Below are 20089 nucleotides of genomic sequence, written 5' to 3' on the forward strand. Positions count from 1 at the left end.
TACAATTTTGACTATATAGTCAAAATCGTAAGAAAATATCTCACTGTGTGTACACACCATAAGACAAGGCAATTCTTTGTAAAAGGCCTCTCAAAAAAACAAATTATATGAATAATTTTACTATCCTTAACGAATAATATGTCTTGCTCACACTACATACAGCGCACACAGACATTTGGAAAATAAAAGAGGACACATACACACACTCCATTACCAATCTAAGGAGGAATGGCAAGGGACAAGTAGGGGGTAATAATCTAAATGCCATTTATTGTCCATGCCGAATTGGACCAGCTTTTAGGAAGTATTTTTACCCTAATTTAGGTCTGTGACAATCATGAGCCGCTTGCAGTATTCACAGAGCTGGCAGGCACTAGGGTGCAAGGAGCTCTGCGTTCACACTCCATGTAAGTAAGGAGAGCGTGTAAATGAGCAAGTAAAACACATGAGTGTTGAAAGCATAGAATGGCTACTGGCCTCAATATCTTATTAACAGTTGTAAAATTAATATTGCATTAAGCCAGTGGTAAAATGGATTAGGAAAGTAAGGTGTACAACCACACAGTACAAAATTAGATCGCTATAGGGAGACTTCATTCCTCTTCTTTCATCTATCCCTATTAAACTTTCTAAATCAACATTATTCGCTTTTAACTACGCTTACATATGGTTAAATAAATACAAAAAAATTTAACTGTGTACAGCTTGTGTAGCTTTGCACAACTTTGTGGCTTCCTATAAATAAAAGCAAATAATCTAATAATGACTAACGAAATAACTGGAGGCTACAATACCTGTACAGCCAGCTTATCTAACTATTAATTTATTATTATTATCCTTTATCTATATTTATTAAGTTTCTTATATAGCGCAGCAAATTCCGTTGTGCTTTACAACTGGAAATAACAATGATATAACAAAACAATGATATAACAAAACTGGGTAATAACAAACAATCAGTCATAGAGGTAGGAAGGCCCTGCTCACAAGCTTACAATCTATAGAGAAATAGGCATGGATACACAAGGATAGGTGCTATCTATTGCATAGTTATCCACCAGGGGGGTAATTCCGAGTTGATCGCAGCAGCAAGTTTGTTAGCAATTGGAAAAAACCATGTGCACAGCAGGGGGGGGGGGGGGGGGCAGATATAACATTTGCAGAGAAAGTTAGATTTTGGTGGGTTATATTGTTTCTGTGCAGGGTAAATACTGGCTGCTTTATTTTTACACTGCAATTTAGATTTCAGTTTGAATACACCCCACCCAAATCTAACTCTCTGCACATGTTATATCTGTCCCCCCTGCAGTGCACATGGTTTTGCCCAACTGCTAACAAATTTGATGCTGCGATCAACTCAGAATTAGGCCCCAGTTTGCAAATGTTCTTGGCTATATAGCGCTACAAGGTAACCGCAGCACCCAGTTACAGAGTACCTAAACAAATGAGCAAAACAAGCAAAGCGTGACTTACAGTTCAAGACAATATAGGACATAAACATATGTACATCAGCAGATGACACTGAAATAAGTATTAGGGTGTCAGAAAACAAAGGGATTTGGTGCCTTCGAAGGAAGTATGGCGTATAAAATTGTTTAAGCAAGAGAATGAAGGGCACATGAGGGAAGAAGGCCCTGCTCCTGACAACTTACATTCTAAAGGGGAGTGGCAGACACACAGGGGTGATACAGAAGGGATAGACAGTGACAGTGGGACAGAGGGTTACGATGAGAGTTGGCTGGGTTTGGTGAAGAAGTATGTCATGTTTTGTAGAGGGGTGGAGAGTCTGATAGGGAGAGGTAGAGAATTCCAGAGATAAGGAGTAGCACGTGAAAAACCTTGGGAGGTAGGAGTGGGAGGAAGTAATCAGTAGGCAGGATAGGCGGTGTGCATTACTGTAGCGAAGTGGACGTGTGTGAATACAAAGGGAGATAAGGTCAGAGATGTAGATGGGAGAGGAGGGGGTAAGGGCTTTTGTGAGTGAGTGTAAGAAGCTTGAATTGGATTTTGAAAGGGAAGGGGAGCCAATCAAGGGCATGTATGAGAGGGGAGGTGGATGTAATGTGGTTTGAAGGACAGGGAGGAGTCAAGGATTACGCAAAGACATCACAAGTGGGGGCTAGAGGAAATAGTAGTGCCATCATTAGATAATGAAATTGTGGGAGGTGAGGTTGTGCGGGAGGGTGGGAAGATTTACAATGTATTAACAAAGTGTTCAGCTTAATAATACCGCTTTCACATCTCCAATGCCGGATCCCACATGGGAATATGAAACGGGTCCTTCCCAGGTGGAGTCTGGCATTGGAGACTAGTGCTGGCTGTCCGACCCGGCAATTTGCCAAGTCGGCTGCAACAGCGGCGGGGGAGCGGAGCGGAGCTGGGGGCACGGGTGGAGGCTGCGCTGGGAGATGAGCTCATCTCCGCGCCGCCTTTCCCTATGCTGTGAATGGGTACCGGGTCGCAGCGACCCGGCAACCCATTCATACTGCGCCTGACCCGTTATTCAACCCGGGAATAACCCTTCTTATTACCCGGGTTGAATTAGTGGGTCAGGCGAACCCAGGGCCGGCTCTACCATAAGGCAGATGCCTAGGGGCGCCAGCCACTGGGGGTGGGGGGGGGGGGGCACCACTGAATTTATCTAGCAAAAAAACTGAAGGATGTCTCTTAGGGGGGGGGGGGGGGGTATTCAATTATTTTCACCTCCTTCCAAACCCGTTCTGTTTCTGCCCTCGGGGGCGTGGTATCATCACTTCAGCTCTCTACCCCCGGGGTAGCGAGGCACCCAACCCTTTACACAGCTAAACTTGATTACTATAGGTGCAATATGCGCAATAACGGGGATCATTTTAGAAAGGAAATTTGAAGTAATACAGTATATCATTTGAATAGATGTGCTACGATCAGTTTCACAGACATTCGGGGAGACGTCCAGCACAGGGCCACCGCGGCCCACCCCCCGCACGGTCCGGGTACGCCTGTGCCATGCCCCCAAAATGGCAGCCAAACGCCACTGGTCCACCCCCTCCCGCACAGCAAATGCTCTGCCTGTCAATCAGGCAGAGGCGATCACTGGGCTGAGATGCCGATCGCATCGCTGGCACGCACATGCGCACTGCGGTGCATATGCAGTTCAGACCTGATCACTAGCTGTGCGAAAACGTACAGCAATGATCAGGTCTGAATTAGCCCCTTTATGCAGGTCAGTAATGAACTTACAGATGGGAGGATGGAACACAATAAGGAGCATACAAATATATCTATGTCTGTGCGTATATATGTATATAATCCCATACAATTAAATGGATGTAGCTGGTATCCCGGCAGACGGAATGCTGCCGACTCCAGACTCCCGACAGTCGGCATCCTGAATATGAATATGCCGGGGAGGCTTAGGGTTAGGCTACGGGGAAAGATAAATTATTGCAGGTTAGGGGGCGTTAGGCTGAAGCTTTGCCTAGGGTGCAAAGAGACCCTGCACCGGCCCTGGCTAACCGGGAATTCAGACATGGCACTTTCACATCGCACACTGACCCGTGTCGACCCGGCAATATGCCGGAGATACCGGGTTATTTGTGCGATGTGAAAGGGGTATAAGTCACATAAAAGAGATGCTAAGTAACTGGCACTGTAGTATATGCAATATTATTAAATAATTGAAACTTCTGCCTGACATACCAAATCTTATAATAGGCACTGCAGCTGGTTCCTACTGACCTCCCAATTCACACACAACATGTTTAATTGAATATGGTCAGCTGTAAAGGGACACTGTGCCAGAAGCCAGTAGTTTACAAGTGTATAAAACGGGTTCATTTTGGAATCCCAGCTGTCAGGATACAGATGCTGGAAACTCGACACCCAGTGAAATACCGACGCTTGCCGCCGGAATTCCGGCTGTTGGGATCCCAGCATCGGTCTCCTGACAGCCGGGATATCAAACTGTATCTGTATAAAAAAACATATAAATAACAAAAAAATGTAAAAAAACAAACAAACACAGCCTCGTTGTACAGTGGTAATCTGGGGGGTCCCAGCACCATGAGGCTGCTGTTCTCTGTTAATAAATACAGCCAAAGGAAGCAAGCAGCACTGCCTGGACCACATAGGTCCAGTCTGAGTTCTCAGCCAACCTGCAGATATGATGGCTAGAGCCAGGCACCTCAGTTCCTTTAAGTGGTGCGATCACTCTTGTAAGACATATTGAGCAAGTAAACATCCCTGTTAGCAAGACATCCCTTTTGTTCCTGTGATAAATAGCCTACAAGTAACAATGTAATCTATCGTCCTGCTATACTGCATTGTACCCACTATGCTGCCCAGTGTCCAGCAATCTTGATGCAAAGGAAGCAGTTATGAGAAATTTGCCACCGTAGCCAGCAAAGGTGCTACAGCAGCTATGCATACTACCCAAAACCATAACATGTTGAAGGAGACAGTTTGAGCCTTGCTAGTAGCGGAAATGCTCACCCAAACATGGCTGCATCATTCCATGACTCTTTGTTCTTCCTTATGCGGAGGATAGTTCTTAATGGGGATGTGGTCAATTTACCTACAATCAAAATCCCTACCGACAAAATCCTGACAACCATTGACCAATGGTCAAAATCCCAACATGGTCAAAATACACATTTAAAATACAGACAAAGTCATAATGCCAACATTTAAAATGTCGACAGGCCAAAAAGTCGACATGAGTTTTTCATGATTTTTTTTTTATTGAAACCGACTTGTTCATACTTTACTATACCAGTGGACCTGGAGGGGGAATATAATAGTGTGCCGAGCGCAGCGAGGCACTGTGGCTGCAGCATAGCGAGCGCAGCGAGAGGACGTGGTGCACTTATACGGTGTCCATGTCGACATACACAACTAAAAACAATTGCGTGATGGATAAGTACCTGCCTGCATTTCTCAGCATTGAGGACATCACTAATCCTGACCAAATTCCCAACTCCATTTGCTGAAGTGCAGCCCCAAACTTGCAAGGAACCTTCACCATGTTTCACTGTTGCCTTTAGACACTCCTTATTGTATCGCTCTCCAGCCCTTCGGCAAACAAGCTGCCTTCTGTTATACACAAATTTAAAATTTTGACTCCTCAGTCCAGAGCACCTGCTGCCATTTTTCTGCACCCCAGTTCCCATATTGTAATGCATAGTTGAGGCACTGGGCCTTGTTTCCACGTCAGAAGGTATGGCAATTCTTACATGAACACCACTTCTGGCAGGTACTTATCCATCACGCAATACCATCAGGGAGGCGTCTGATTGGCTCCACATTTATTCTGAAGCAGGACTCCTCCTCCAAACATACAGCCAATGTCATTAAGAACTATCTTCAGCATAAACAACAATAAGGAGTCTTGGAAATTATCGATATGGCCCCAACAAAGCCCTGATCATAGAGTTTGTCTGGGATTACATGAATTAACAGAAGGATTTGAGCAAGCCTACATCCACAGAAGATCTGTGTTTAGTTCTCCAAGATGTTTGGAACAACCTCCCTGCAAAGGTCCTTCAAAAAATTGTGCAAGTGTACCTAGAAGAATTGATGCTGTTTTGAAGGTAAAGGGTGGTCACACCAAATATTGATTTGATTTAGATTTCTTTTTTGTTCATTCACTTTGCATTTTGTTAATTGATAAAAATAAACTATTAACACTTATATATTTTTTAAAGCATTCTTTATACTATAATAATGAAACAAAAGGCATAAAAGACTATAAGTAAGAAAATAAGATTTTACTTACCGATAAATCTATTTCTCGTAGTCCGTAGTGGATGCTGGGACTCCGTCAGGACCATGGGGATTAGCGGCTCCGCAGGAGACAGGGCACAAAAATAAAAGCTTTAGGACTAGGTGGTGTGCACTGGCTCCTCCCCCTATGACCCTCCTCCAAGCCTCAGTTAGGATACTGTGCCCGGACGAGCGTACACAACAAGGAAGGATTTTGAATCCCGGGTAAGACTCATACCAGCCACACCAATCACACCGTACAACCTGTGATCTGAACCCAGTTAACAGTATGACAAACGTAGGAGCCTCTGAACAGACGGCTCACAACAATAACAACCCGATTTTTTTGTAACAATAACTATGTACAAGTATTGCAGACAATCCGCACTTGGGATGGGCGCCCAGCATCCACTACGGACTACGAGAAATAGATTTATCGGTAAGTAAAATCTTATTTTCTCTGACGTCCTAGTGGATGCTGGGACTCCGTCAGGACCATGGGGATTATACCAAAGCTCCCAAACGGGCGGGAGAGTGCGGATGACTCTGCAGCACCGAATGAGAGAACTCCAGGTCCTCTTTAGCCAGGGTATCAAATTTGTAGAATTTTACAAACGTGTTCTCCCCCGACCACGTAGCTGCTCGGCAGAGTAGTAATGCCGAGACCCCTCGGGCAGCCGCCCAAGATGAGCCCACCTTCCTTGTGGAATGGGCCTTGATAGATTTAGGCTGTGGCAGGCCTGCCACAGAATGTGCAAGTTGAATTGTGCTACAAATCCAACGAGCAATAGTCTGCTTAGAAGCAGGAGCACCCAGCTTGTTGGGTGCATACAGTATAAACAGCGAGTCAGATTTTCTGACTCCAGCCGTCCTTGAAATATATATTTTCAATGCCCTGACAACGTCCAGCAACTTGGAATCCTCCAAATCGCTAGTAGCCGCAGGCACCACAATAGGCTGGTTCAGGTGAAACGCTGAAACCACCTTAGGCAGAAACTGAGGACGCGTCCGCAGTTCTGCCCTGTCCGAATGGAAAATCAGATATGGGCTTTTATAAGATAAAGCCGCCAATTCTGACACACTCTCCTGGCTGAAGCCAGGGCCAGTAGCATGGTTACTTTCCATGTAAGATATTTCAAATCCACCGATTTGAGTGGCTCAAACCAATGGGATTTGAGAAAATCCAAAACTACATTAAGATCCCACGGAGCCACTGGGGGCACAACCGGGGGCTGTATATGTAGTACTCCTTTTACAAAAGTCTGGACTTCAGGAACTGAAGCCAATTCTTTCTGGAAGAAAATCGACAGGGCCGAAATTTGAACCTTAATGGACCCTAATTTGAGGCCCATAGACAATCCTGTTTGCAGGAAATGTAGGAATCGACCCAGTTGAAATTCCTCCGTCGGGGCCTTCCTGGCCTCACACCACACAACATATTTTCTCCAAATGCGGTGATAATGTTGTGCAGTCACCTCCTTCCTGGCTTTTACCAGGGTAGGGATGACCTCTTCCGGAATGCCTTTTTCCCTTAGAATTCGGCGTTCAACCGCCATGCCGTCAAACGCAGCCGCGGTAAGTCTTGGAATAGACACGGTCCCTGCTGAAGCAGGTCCCGTCTTAGAGGTAGAGGCCACGGATCTTCCGTGAGCATCTCCTGAAGTTCCGGGTACCAAGTTCTTCTTGGCCAATCCGGAGCCACGAGTATCGTTCTTACTCCCCTTTGCCGTATAATTCTCAGTACTTTTGGTATGAGAGGCAGAGGAGGAAACACATACACTGACTGGAACACCCACGGTGTTACCAGAGCGTCCACAGCTATTGCCTGAGGGTCTCTTGACCTGGCGCAATACCTGTCCAGTTTTTTGTTGAGGCGGGACGCCATCATATCCACCTTTGGTTTTTCCCAACGGTTCACAATCATGTGGAAGACTTCTGGATGAAGTCCCCACTCTCCCGGGTGTAGATCGTGTCTGCTGAGGAAGTCCGCTTCCCAGCTGTCCACTCCCGGAATGAACACTGCTGACAGTGCTATCACATGATCTTCCGCCCAGCGAAGAATCCTTGCAGCTTCTGCCATTGCCCTCCTGCTTCTTGTGCCGCCCTGTCTGTTTACGTGGGCGACTGCCGTGATGTTGTCTGACTGGATCAACACCGGCTGACCCTGAAGCAGGGGTTTTGCCAGGCTTAGAGCATTGTAAATCGCTCTTAGCTCCAGTATATTTATGTGAAGAGACATCTCCAGGCTTGACCACACTCCCTGGAAGTTTCTTCCCTGTGTGACCGCTCCCCAGCCTCTCAGACTGGCATCCGTGGTCACCAGGACCCAGTCCTGTATGCCGAATCTGCGGCCCTCTAACAGATGAGCACTCTGCAACCACCACAGAAGAGACACCCTTGTCCGTGGAGACAAAGTTATCCGCTGATGCATCTGCAGATGCGATCCGGACCATTTGTCCAGCAGATCCCACTGAAAAGTTCGTGCGTGGAATCTGCCGAATGGAATCGCTTCGTAAGAAGCCACCATTTTTCCCAGGACTCTTGTGCATTGATGCACAGACACTTTTCCTGGTTTTAGGAGGTTCCTGACAAGTTCGGATAACTCCCTGGCTTTCTCCTCCGGAAGAAACACCTTTTTCTGAACCGTGTCCAGAATCATTCCCAGGAACAGCAGACGTGTCGTCAGGGTCAATTGAGATTTTGGAAAATTCAGAATCCACCCGTGCTGTTGCAGCACTACTTGGGATAGTGCTACTATGTCCTCCAGCTGTTCTCTGGACCTTGCCCTTATCAGGAGATCGTCCAAGTAAGGGATAATTAATACGCCTTTTCTTCGCAGAAGAAACATCATTTCGGCCATTACCTTGGTAAAGACCCGAGGTGCCGTGGACAATCCAAACGGCAGCGTCTGAAACGGATGACAGTTTTGCACCACGAACCTGAGGTACCCTTGATGTGAAGGGCAAATTGGGACATGCAGGTAAGCATCCTTGATGTCCAGGGACACCATAAAGTCCCCTTCTTCCAGATTCGCTATCACTGCTCTGAGTGACTCCATCTTGAACTTGAATTTTTGTATGTACAGGTTCAAAGATTTCAGATTTAGAATAGGTCTTACCGAGCCGTCCGGCTTCGGTACCACAAATAGTGTGGAATAATACCCCTTTCCCTGTTGTAGGAGGGGTACCTTGACTATCACCTGCTGAGAATACAGCTTGTGAATGGCTTCCAATACCGTCGCCCTGTCTGAGGGAGACTTTGGCAGAGCAGACTTTAGGAACCGGCGAGGGGGAGACTTCTCGAATTCCAACCTGTAACCCTGAGATACTACCTGCAGGATCCAGGGGTCCACCTGTGAGTGAGCCCACTGTGCGCTGAAATTCTTGAGTCGACCCCCCACCGCCCCTGAGTCCGCTTGTAAAGCCCCAACGTCATGCTGAGGGCTTTGCAGAAGCCGGGGAGGGCTTCTGCTCCTGGGAGGGAGCTGCTTGGTGCACTCTCTTACCCTTTCCTTTGCCTCGGGGCAGATATGACTGTCCTTTTGCCCGCTTGTTCTTATAGGAACGAAAGGACTGCGGCTGAAAAGACGGTGTCTTTTTCTGTTGGGAGGGGACCTGAGGTAAAAAAGGTGCATTTCCCGGCTGTTGCCGTGGCCACCAAATCCGATAGACCGACCCCAAATAATTCCTACCCTTTATACGGCAATACTTCCATATGCCGTTTGGAATCCGCATCACCTGACCACTGTCGCGTCCATAAACTTCTTCTGGCAGATATGGACATCGCACTTACTCTCGATGGCAGAGTGCAAATATCCCTCTGAGCATCTCGCATATAAAGAAAAGCATCCTTTAATTGCTCTATAGTCAATAAAATACTGTCCCTATCCAGGGTATCAATATTTTCAGTCAGGGAATCCGACCAAACCACCCCAGCACTGCACATCCATGCTGAGGCGATGGCTGGTCGCAGTATAACACCAGTATGAGTGTATATACTTTTCAGGGTAGTTTCCAGCCTCCTATCAGCTGGATCCTTGAGGGCGGCCGTTTCAGGAGACGGTAACGCCACTTGTTTTGATAAGCGTGTGAGTGCCTTATCCACCCTAGGGGGTGTTTCCCAGCGCGCCCTAACCTCTGGCGGGAAAGGATATAATGCCAATAACTTCTTTGAAATTAGCAGTTTTCTATCGGGGTTAACCCACGCTTCATCACACACTTCATTCAATTCCTCTGATTCAGGAAAAACTACAGGTAGTTTTTTCAGACCCCACATAATACCCCTTTTTGTGGTACTTGCAGTATCAGAGATATGCAAAGCCTCCTTCATTGCCGTGATCATATAACGTGTGGCCCTACTGGAAAATACGTTTGTTTCTTCACCGTCGACACTAGATTCGGTGTCCGTGTCTGGGTCTGTGTCGACCGACTGAGGTAAAGGGCGTTTTACAGCCCCTGACGGTGTCTGAGACGCCTGGACAGGTACTAACTGGTTTGCCGGCCGTCTCATGTCGTCAACTGATTTTTGTAACGTGCTGACATTATCACGTAATTCCATAAACAAAGCCATCCATTCCGGTGTCGACTCCCTAGGGGGTGACATCACCATTACCGGCAATTGCTCCGCCTCCACACCAACATCGTCCTCATACATGTCGACACACACGTACCGACACACAGCAGACACACAGGGAATGCTCTTATCGAAGACAGGACCCCACTAGCCCTTTGGGGAGACAGAGGGAGAGTTTGCCAGCACACACCCAAGCGCTATAAATATATAGGAACAACCCTACAGAAGTGTTGTTTCCTTTATAGCAGCTTAATATATCAATATCGCCAAAAAAGTGCCCCCCCTCTGTTTTTTTACCCTGTTTCTGTAGTGCAGTGCAGGGGAGAGTCCTGGGAGCCTTCCTCGCAGCGGAGCTGTGCAGGAAAATGGCGGTGTGCTGAGGAGATAGGCCCCGCCCCCTATTTCGGCGGGCTCTTCTCCCGGTGTTTGTGAGACCTGGCAGGGGTTAAATACATCCATATAGCCCCAGGGGCTATATGTGATGTATTTTTAGCCAGAACAAGGTATTATCATTGCTGCCCAGGGCGCCCCCCCCCCAGCGCCCTGCACCCTCAGTGACCGCTGGTGTGAAGTGTGCTGACAACAATGGCGCACAGCTGCAGTGCTGTGCGCTACCTCATGAAGACTGAAAAGTCTTCTGCCGCCGGTTTCTGGACCTCTTCACTTTTCGGCATCTGCAAGGGGGTCGGCGGCGCGGCTCCGGGACCGGACTCCATGGCTGGGCCTGTGTTCGATCCCTCTGGAGCTAATGGTGTCCAGTAGCCTAAGAAGCCAATCCATCCTGCACGCAGGTGAGTTCACTTCTTCTCCCCTAAGTCCCTCGTTGCAGTGAGCCTGTTGCCAGCAGGACTCACTGAAAATAAAAAACCTAATAACTTTTTCTAAGCAGCTCTTTAGGAGAGCCACCTAAATTGCACCCTGCTCGGACGGGCACAAAAACCTAACTGAGGCTTGGAGGAGGGTCATAGGGGGAGGAGCCAGTGCACACCTAGTCCTAAAGCTTTTATTTTTGTGCCCTGTCTCCTGCGGAGCCGCTAATCCCCATGGTCCTGACGGAGTCCCAGCATCCACTAGGACGTCAGAGAAAAATGTGTAAATGTTGCTTTTATGATACTTACAGTGTTGATCAACTGTTAATACATGAACTAGCCTTTCTGCACAAGCATCACAAAAAAGTAAACAATATGCACAAATACATATTTAATTTTTTAATTAGTTTATGGCCTTACCTAAATATTTTTTTTAAAGTTGTTCTCTATGTTCTGACAAAGTTCTAAATGGGTAACTTTAAACTTCAATCATTTTCCTGCAACTGCAAATTAAAAATGTTAGTAAGCAGTTGCAAAAAATAAGGAAGAGAAAGGACCCTAGTGACAGATGTGTCCTTATGGGACAGTCTACACACGACAACTCTGGGAAAAGAATGCAGTGTCCTGAAAATCCTCTGGACAACCAGCATTTTTTTATTAACAAAAACTTTATGTATCAGTGATTTTACATCAAAATAACCACTGTGGCCCAACATTAACAGTGGGCAAGGTGATATTGGACTGAAAACTACTGTAGTACACAAACAGCAAATAACAATTAAGCTTGACTACACTAAATGATCTGTATTGTACCTAGTTTCTAACAAGGATAGGTTTAATACCTTAATACTTACATTAGGCACACAGGTAATGGAAAGGGGGTGGGGGGGTGGCGGGTGGAAGGAGTATGATTTCCCAACTGATGGGATTCCGGCGATGGAAATACCAGCGCCGGAATCCTACCCTTGAGCGCAGCGTGTCCCCTCGCGGCTCGCCACGCATTGGGCCCGGACAAGGCTCTATTCCCCCTCGGGTGATGGTGTGGCTCACCTCTCAAGTGGGGTTTCTGGCCGGTGGTCGGGATTTAGACCGTCGGCATTTCAATGGCTGTCAATATTTTGGCATCGGGATTTCAACTGCCGGGATCCCGACAGTCGGGAATATAACTGCATACCAATGGAAAGATTTTATATATATTTATATATATATTTACTAAACAGGCAAGCAGAGGTGTTGCCCATAGCAACCAATAGGAAGCTATCATTTTCTAGAATTAAACAGATAAATTATAGAACAAATCAGATTAATTGCTATGGTACACACCTTAATTTTATACGCTTTAGTAAATATACCCCATGATGTTAGAGGCCCTTGCAGAACATAATGACAGCCAAGGAGGATATCTTATACAAGTACCATTTTAAAAATGGGACTGATGCTTTTGGAGCTTCGGAAATAACTTAGAGCAAATCATTCAGTAGAAAGGGCAGGACACTCTCCCAGTGTTTAATATAAAGCATACACAAATAATAAATGTGTGATTTACCTTAAGATTATCCTATTAATTAAAAGGGTTAATGCCAGGCAAAGCAACAGAGAGATGCACCAGCTGTTTACTGGTAAAATAGGTGCATGATACACATGGGCATAATGCAGTGTGTTACTTGGCAGGGAAAGAACTGACCTGGTTTCTCAGGGGTTGAGTCTGTGACGGTCGCTCCCGATGGACATGGCTGTCCCGGGTTATCGCAGAAGTTCCAGAATCTACATGGACGGATCCCACCGGGGTAGGCTGAAAGAAGCATTTGTAATTACAGCTCCTTGTTTAAGTAGTGCAGACCCAAACAAACAACAAGTACATATACTACAGTGCATTAACATATTAATCTATGCATATTACTGAGCAAAATAATAAACCTGAGATAAAGAAATGTATTACTAGCTAATCCTGCTCAGCACAATATCCAATATCAATGCAAAGCAAACATGGAGACTGTGGGGCAGTCCAGAAGCCTAAAGGAAGTGCTTGGTCCGCTCATTTCCCAAGTGACAAAAATGCTCTGTACATGGGACAGACTGCTGAACTCATACATACTCTGGCATTTATTTTACAACAAGCACACTGCTTTACCATTTAAACTTTTTGCCCTATTTCATCACCACTTTAGACTGTGTGTAAGACTTGTGTTGTAGCTAGAGGGGTTTGCAGATGACCAGAAGAATAAACTTCACTAAAACCTTTCTGATGGCCATCTTTAAATTCACGTTAATGGCCGTCTGGCTTTACTCAAGAAGTGTTGAAAGTGAGCACTATGTGCCGCTCAATGGGGAAGCCAGGGCTGATCACAGGGCATCATGCAACATCACAATAAATGACTAAACCAAAACAATGAAAGGTATACTGGTAACAAAAAGTAGAAATTAACCCCAGTCATGAAGAAATGAAATGATATGCTTTCATCAGTTCCTTATCGTTTTGCTGACTTTATGTCAAAGTCTATGTTACAATCATACTGTAGGTCACCCAAGAAGGCTTACATTTTAGACTTAAATTTGTCTTATAAGCAAACCAATCCATTCACAAATATACATTTGTTATAACGTTTTGTAGGTTCTGTTTTGCGCTCACTGTTGTCAAAGTACCTTTGTTAATTTAGGCAGGGTACACATAAAAAGCACTATTTTTGTCATTTTGAGCCGAATCGGAATGACAAATCGGAACGACAAATCGTATACACTATCGCACTCACCTGTGAGTGAGTTCGTTGCATCTTCAGATTGGTCGTACATGCATGTCAATCCCAAAATATCGTCAACGGCTTTCAGCAAATCGTGCAAGTGAGTACACACTACCTACATATATACCAGGGTAACGACCAAACTACTGATATATCATTCGGTCGTTTGTAAGACTGAACAGTGTGTATGAACTATATCGTTTGTTCAGGAATTCAAGGGAAATCAGGACAACCATTGTGTTGTTTGCACATCGTCTAATTTGTACCCAGTTAAAAGGCTCTGTGTCGGAGACTTCAGATTAAAAATAGATTTGTTTTTTTAATAATTAAGTTCACATGGCTACTCACAATTGGCCTGCCAACCCAATCGTAAACATAGTCAAAGGTGTATCCTTTCCGTTCAAAGAGCTCTGAAAACAGTGTCCGTAAATAGTCGTAATCTGGCTTCTCAAAGAAATCCAACCGCCTCACATATCGCAAGTAAGTTGCCATTTCCTCTGGTGATACAGAAGAACAACATTAGAATCCGCTTTTCCAATTTGATAAGAGGAAATAGGTTGAGAATACAGGATTACCACTGGCAAAACGGCAAATATCACACAAGTAACCGATATAAGGAAACCTCAATGCCCCATCTGCACACTACACATAACTTAATATATATGTAAGCCACTTACAGAGGCCTCCAATGACACAGTGTGAACTAAATAGAATTTACAATACAGACTTCTTTAGCTTTTGGGAAAACTAAAGCAGTGATTATACTGACCTTGGTTTAAACATACTAAGAGCCCTCTTGGGGTTGGAATCATCCCTGTATATATTTACCACTCAGACTGGCTAAAGACTTTAGTTTTTGCTGATCATTACATGAGCATCTTCATAGCCGCTGATATTATTGGCCCTTAGCAATGGTTAATCTTTTCCTATTAATTCAGTGAAAGTTTCTAACCATGCTGCACTGCGTAAGAGGAAGCACAGTAAAGCTCAGAGGCTACGGTGAAGTGTCTTTAAAATGGGGCTTTGGTCTGGAGTATTTGGCTGTGTTAGCTTAAAAAGACAAGTAGACTGTGTGCAATGCTTATACTTATAACTGCTTGGGGTTTCATTACTTTCATGTCAAGTCATATACACACACAAATGTAAAATATTAAGAGATAATCAATGCCCTGTTTAATACATACATATGGTAACAAAGCTGTATGGAGACTATTACATGCAATGCCAGCTCTTCACCACTTGCCAGCACTTGCTTAGGAATTGAACTCAACAGCGGCACTGGGTACAATGTGCTCCTCTACAGCTGGATGACAAGGAACTCAGAACAATACGAGTACCCTTCCATCGCAAGAGACCAGTGATCTTACCTGGAAAATTCTCACAGAGGACTTCTACAGGTGTGTTACGCTTTGTGTCTCCAATCTTCTGATACCGCTCCTTAAGCGTATCTGCCTGTATGTTTGAAACATGAAATATATTCATTATGAAGACTCAGCCTTTCTGGAATTAAAAGAAGCTGTATTACACCAGATATGGGTATTATTTGACCACACTTGTGCTGCCAAATTGCACAGATTTGGCTATTTAGGAACCAGATGAAACAAACGTATAAGGATGCTTTTGGGTTGTTCCAAACAAAAACAAACAAAATAAAACACATTTTAATCACCGATAAACTAACAAACTGGCTGATCTAATGTTAAAATGTGCGGCTAACGGAGGGAGATTTCTTCCAATCCTACTGTAACAAGAAAATAAAACCTTACAGTGTACTATATGAATGGACTGAGTTTTCCATTCCATAAGTAGTTTCAAATACAAAGAAGTGGACTCCTGGCGGTACAGAGTAACAGTACTTTAAATACCTATTACATGAGTCATTTACAATACCGGTACATGTCTTACAGAACCTACACCGCTGAATAAGCACACATGTAAGCATGAATATAGCCAAGTAGCACAGTTTACTATTTTACAGGTCTGATTAAGACAGAGTAAATATTACATTTACAGCATTTCTAATACATTGAGGAATTCTGGATAATTTTAACTACATGAATGGAAGTTGGAGCCATGCCACAAGCTGACATGTGGAGCCAGCTATGGCACCTGCCAAATGGGATAATGTTACAAGTCACTGAGAACTAGAACACGGATTAATGCACTATTCACCTATGTAAAAAATGAAGCACAGAAGCAATGAGTCTAATAAGAGAGCACACCGCGAATTGGTAGCTATTAATCGACACAGAAGTGCATTACATAAGTTACATACAATTTACAGTTCTGTTTAAAACCATTTTGTCCTCCAGAAGCTCTACTTGGCCTGGGGTGGAAAATACATCCGAGAATGTGTGAAGTAAAAAGCTGATGCAGTCATTTACATTCTTGATTCTGCATTGTAGAATTTATGTACTTCAAGTCATAGAAAGGAAGGGTAAACCATGCCTACCTTTAGCCCTTGCCATGGAAGGCTTCCTCGCAAGAAGTACATAAACATGTGTCCCAAGGCCTCTAGATCATCTCTCCGACTTTGCTCTTTAAAAACACAAAATAATAAAATTAAATAAATTAAACCAGGGAAGACCGTAAATCTAGAAGAAAAATGTCAGAGTACTGTATGTATATGACAAGGAGATATGGAACCTATTTTATGTAAACAGCATTTTACTTTTGGACTTATCACGGTTCTTTGTGGAAGGCAATTAACTGTACCCTTCTAGTTCCCAAAAAATAGAATCCCAAAAAAATATTACAGAACTTACTGAGGAAGCCCTATACATTTATAATCTATCCCCTCCAATGCCTGGCTTCAAGTTTTGGTTATCTCAACTAACGAAGTTGCAGGATTATTAATGATGTCTGGAACTGCCTTAGTCTCATGATTGGTCATACACTCTTCTATTTCCTCCTTACCTACCGATCAAAAACTACTGAAAAAAACATTTGCAAAAACAAGCACGCAAGAACAGACGTTCTCTATATTGGTTTCTGGAAAGGACAGGCCTTTCCAACCGGTGCTTGCGGAGGAGTCATCAGGGGTGGTATTAAGAATCTTCAAGTGAAGTGGTGGATTGTCAGCACCTTACCAGTTAAGGACATAATTTTTTCCAACCATTATGCATTTTTGTCTCGTGGAAATCTTTACACCCCTTGGTGGAATCATGGCACACCACAGAAATCAATTTAAAAAACTGTCTACATCATATTCACAACTTATCGAACAAATTATTATAAAACAATTTCTCTATAATTAAATATAAACCTATTACCTGTAAACAAAACATACATATATACAGTAGAGACTACTCCTGAAAACGCATGTTAAACTAATTAGATGAACTGCTTCCAAACATGTGACAAGGTAAACAAATGCATCCAGAGCACCTGCTAACAGCGAGCATTATACACCAGTGAAAACTACTGCCTAATTCTGATACAAAGGCATCCAATTGTAAAGTGCAATGGAATATGCTGGCGCTATAGAAGTGTTAAAAAATAAATATAAGTACCTATTAGAAAAGACAGAATTATGCTAATGGTTGTACATGGACATTTATACATAACCAGAAAAAAGTAATGGATTATCACTGTGCACACTAGGAGTTGCAGCAGGGTCTGTGTTCACTATGTCACCAAACATACAAGAGGAACAAAGTAGAAAAGAGAAGGGGATATAGCCGCTGTGTGCGCTATCTACAATACATACAAATAAAGATACATAAGTCCCATTTATAAATCACATGAAAATTATCTATGCTGGGATAGTGTATTGGAGTGTATATAACAGTACTTATTTCAGATATGTTTACTAAGCATGTAGAGAAGTTGAACCCTCCTTTGTAAAATCCTCAATGTCCGTTTTCCAAATAAACAAAAGAAAAACAGCAATAGTGTAATACTACCAAGGATGATCTTTATCCACTCAAATTGTTCACTATTAGGGATATGGATGACTATGTACACCCCCTCTGTATGTATGGTAAAGGGGGCGTACCGTACTCACATGAAAATACATTGGGATCTGCCCATAAAGGTTTCTTTTCCAGACCCTTGTTGCCAAAGACACACCACAGAAAGAGAACACCGCCCAAAGTGTACAGGAAGCCGATAAACTTGGCGTAGCCTTACTCACAGGTTACAACCTATAATGATGCTCAAACGTTTCTTTATGGTATTTTGCTTCCTTGAACCAAGTTCCTTCCTTGTACCCCCAATCTCAGTCAGGGGTAAACGTGAGAATAAAGAATGACCTTATCAGGAATGAGCATAAAATCTAAAATTACATATACTGAGAGAATGAAGTCACCAAACTATTAGGAAAGATGGTTAGCATACGACCTGGGATGAGGTGTACAGTCCGGCGCCACAGGTAACACGCCTCCTCAGAATACTGTGGTGACTAACTTCAACAAAGTCAACAGCCCCTTCACCAACGCGATTCAATGTCGTTCTCAAGGTTCCTTGGTGTACATTAGGATACCAGATATTGAGGATTTTACGACAGAAGGTTAAACTTCTCTACATGCTTTAGGAACATTTATGAAATAAGTACTGATATATACACTAGAAAGACTGTATCCCAGCACAGATCATTTTCATGCGATTTTTAATGGAGGCATACCTTTATTTGTATGTACTGTAGATAGTGAGCGCACGTAGCGACTGTGCCCCCTACTTTTTTCTATATTTAAACATATCCAGTTTTGATTCTAAAAGCAAAACCACACTTTATAGATTCAACAATGTCTACACAACCTACTGAGACACAGGGGGTATGGAGGTGAGAACAAAGTAAATAACAGTACTGATAAAATTCCATTTTACACTAGTTGCCATAAAAATCCTGTCTCGCACAACATGCTACAGGGCATGTCAATGCAGCTAGCGAGAAAGCTGCTCCCCTTTTTTTAATGGGGGGAAAACAAGTGTTTTGCATGCCAGTGGCCACGAGATGGCACAGACGGAGCAATTCAATTAATGCTTCGTTCGTGCACGCACTGACAATTACGGTTATGTTGTGCTGTCATTTGACGGGCTGATAGCTAGTATTAACCTTCATTTATATAGAACCTGTATACTATGCAGGGCTTTATAGAGAGAATATTTCACAGCCATCAGTTCCTGACAGAGTGAAGCTAACAAATGTGTATTCTCTACGGCATAAACAAACACATGCATAATAGGCGTTAGTTTGTCAGATGCCAGTTAACCAACTCAGTATGTTTTTGGAGTATGGGTGGCAACCCGAAAACCAGGATAATGTACAAATTCCACACAGATAATGCCATGGTGGAAATTATTCACAGTTCGCTTCATCCCCCAGGTTAAGTACCAGGCACAATACAGTTACCACACTCCGTGAGCTCCTGAATAACCTCTGAGGCCCTAGCCGACACAGATATCTGCTAACGCTGTAAGGAGGGTATGAGCAGAAATCTGCGTTAAGGGCTAGTAAGCAGGCAAACGCTGGCCATACATTAGTACAATTCGCACTAGGTGCGAAACATACTATGACCCCCCCCCCCGCCAGCCATGCGATAGATTGTACGGTGCTTTAGCACTGTATGATCTATCGTACCTCCGCGATTGCAGACGGCCAAGATCGACTGACCATATGTGCAGCACATATGATCAGTTGATACGATGTATGACCCATGTGGCTGCGCATCGCATTCACACCTAAAACATGCATGATGTGCATGTGATGGGTCGATATTGACCAAGTGCATGGCCAGCATTACCGTGGGAGCAATTGAATAGTTTTGGGCGCATAACGAGGAGTTACCGTATATACTCGAGTATAAGTCGACCCGAATATAAGCCGAGGCACCTAATTCTACCACAAAAAATAAGAATTTACTTACCGATAATTCTCGTAGTCCGTAGTGGATGCTGGGGACTCCGTCAGGACCATGGGGTTTAGCGGCTCCGCAGGAGACAGGGCACAATAATAAAAGCTTTAGGATCAGGTGGTGTGCACTGGCTCCTCCCCCTATGACCCTCCTCCAAGCCTCAGTTAGGATACTGTGCCCGGACGAGCGTGCATAATAAGGAAGGATATTGAATCCCGGGTAAGACTCATACCAGCCACACCAATCACACCGTACAACCTGTGATCTGAACCCAGTTAACAGTATGATAACAACGAAGGAGCCTCCGAAAAGATGGCTCACAACAAGAATAACCCGATTTTTGTAACAATAACTATGTACAAGTATTGCAGACAAT

At 44.1% G+C, this 20089-nt stretch overlaps 1 protein-coding gene across 7 annotated transcripts in view; it reads right to left on the bottom strand.

Annotated features, from left to right (window-relative positions):
* Nucleotides 1-20089, bottom strand: part of CSNK1G1 (casein kinase 1 gamma 1) — a 214087-nt gene that overhangs the window by 44590 nt on the left and 149408 nt on the right. For all 7 annotated transcript variants that reach the window (XM_063926348.1, XM_063926349.1, XM_063926350.1 and 4 more), the window contains 4 exons: nucleotides 16311-16396; nucleotides 15226-15310; nucleotides 14207-14355; nucleotides 12805-12912 (listed from right to left, as the gene is read on the bottom strand). In XM_063926348.1, coding sequence (XP_063782418.1) covers nucleotides 12805-12912; nucleotides 14207-14355; nucleotides 15226-15310; nucleotides 16311-16396 — 428 coding nt within the window. The remainder of the gene's footprint in view (nucleotides 1-12804; nucleotides 12913-14206; nucleotides 14356-15225; nucleotides 15311-16310; nucleotides 16397-20089) is intronic.

This window comes from Pseudophryne corroboree, chromosome 6 (genome assembly GCF_028390025.1).
Source record: "Pseudophryne corroboree isolate aPseCor3 chromosome 6, aPseCor3.hap2, whole genome shotgun sequence".
In the NCBI taxonomy this organism is placed as follows: domain Eukaryota; kingdom Metazoa; phylum Chordata; class Amphibia; order Anura; family Myobatrachidae; genus Pseudophryne; species Pseudophryne corroboree.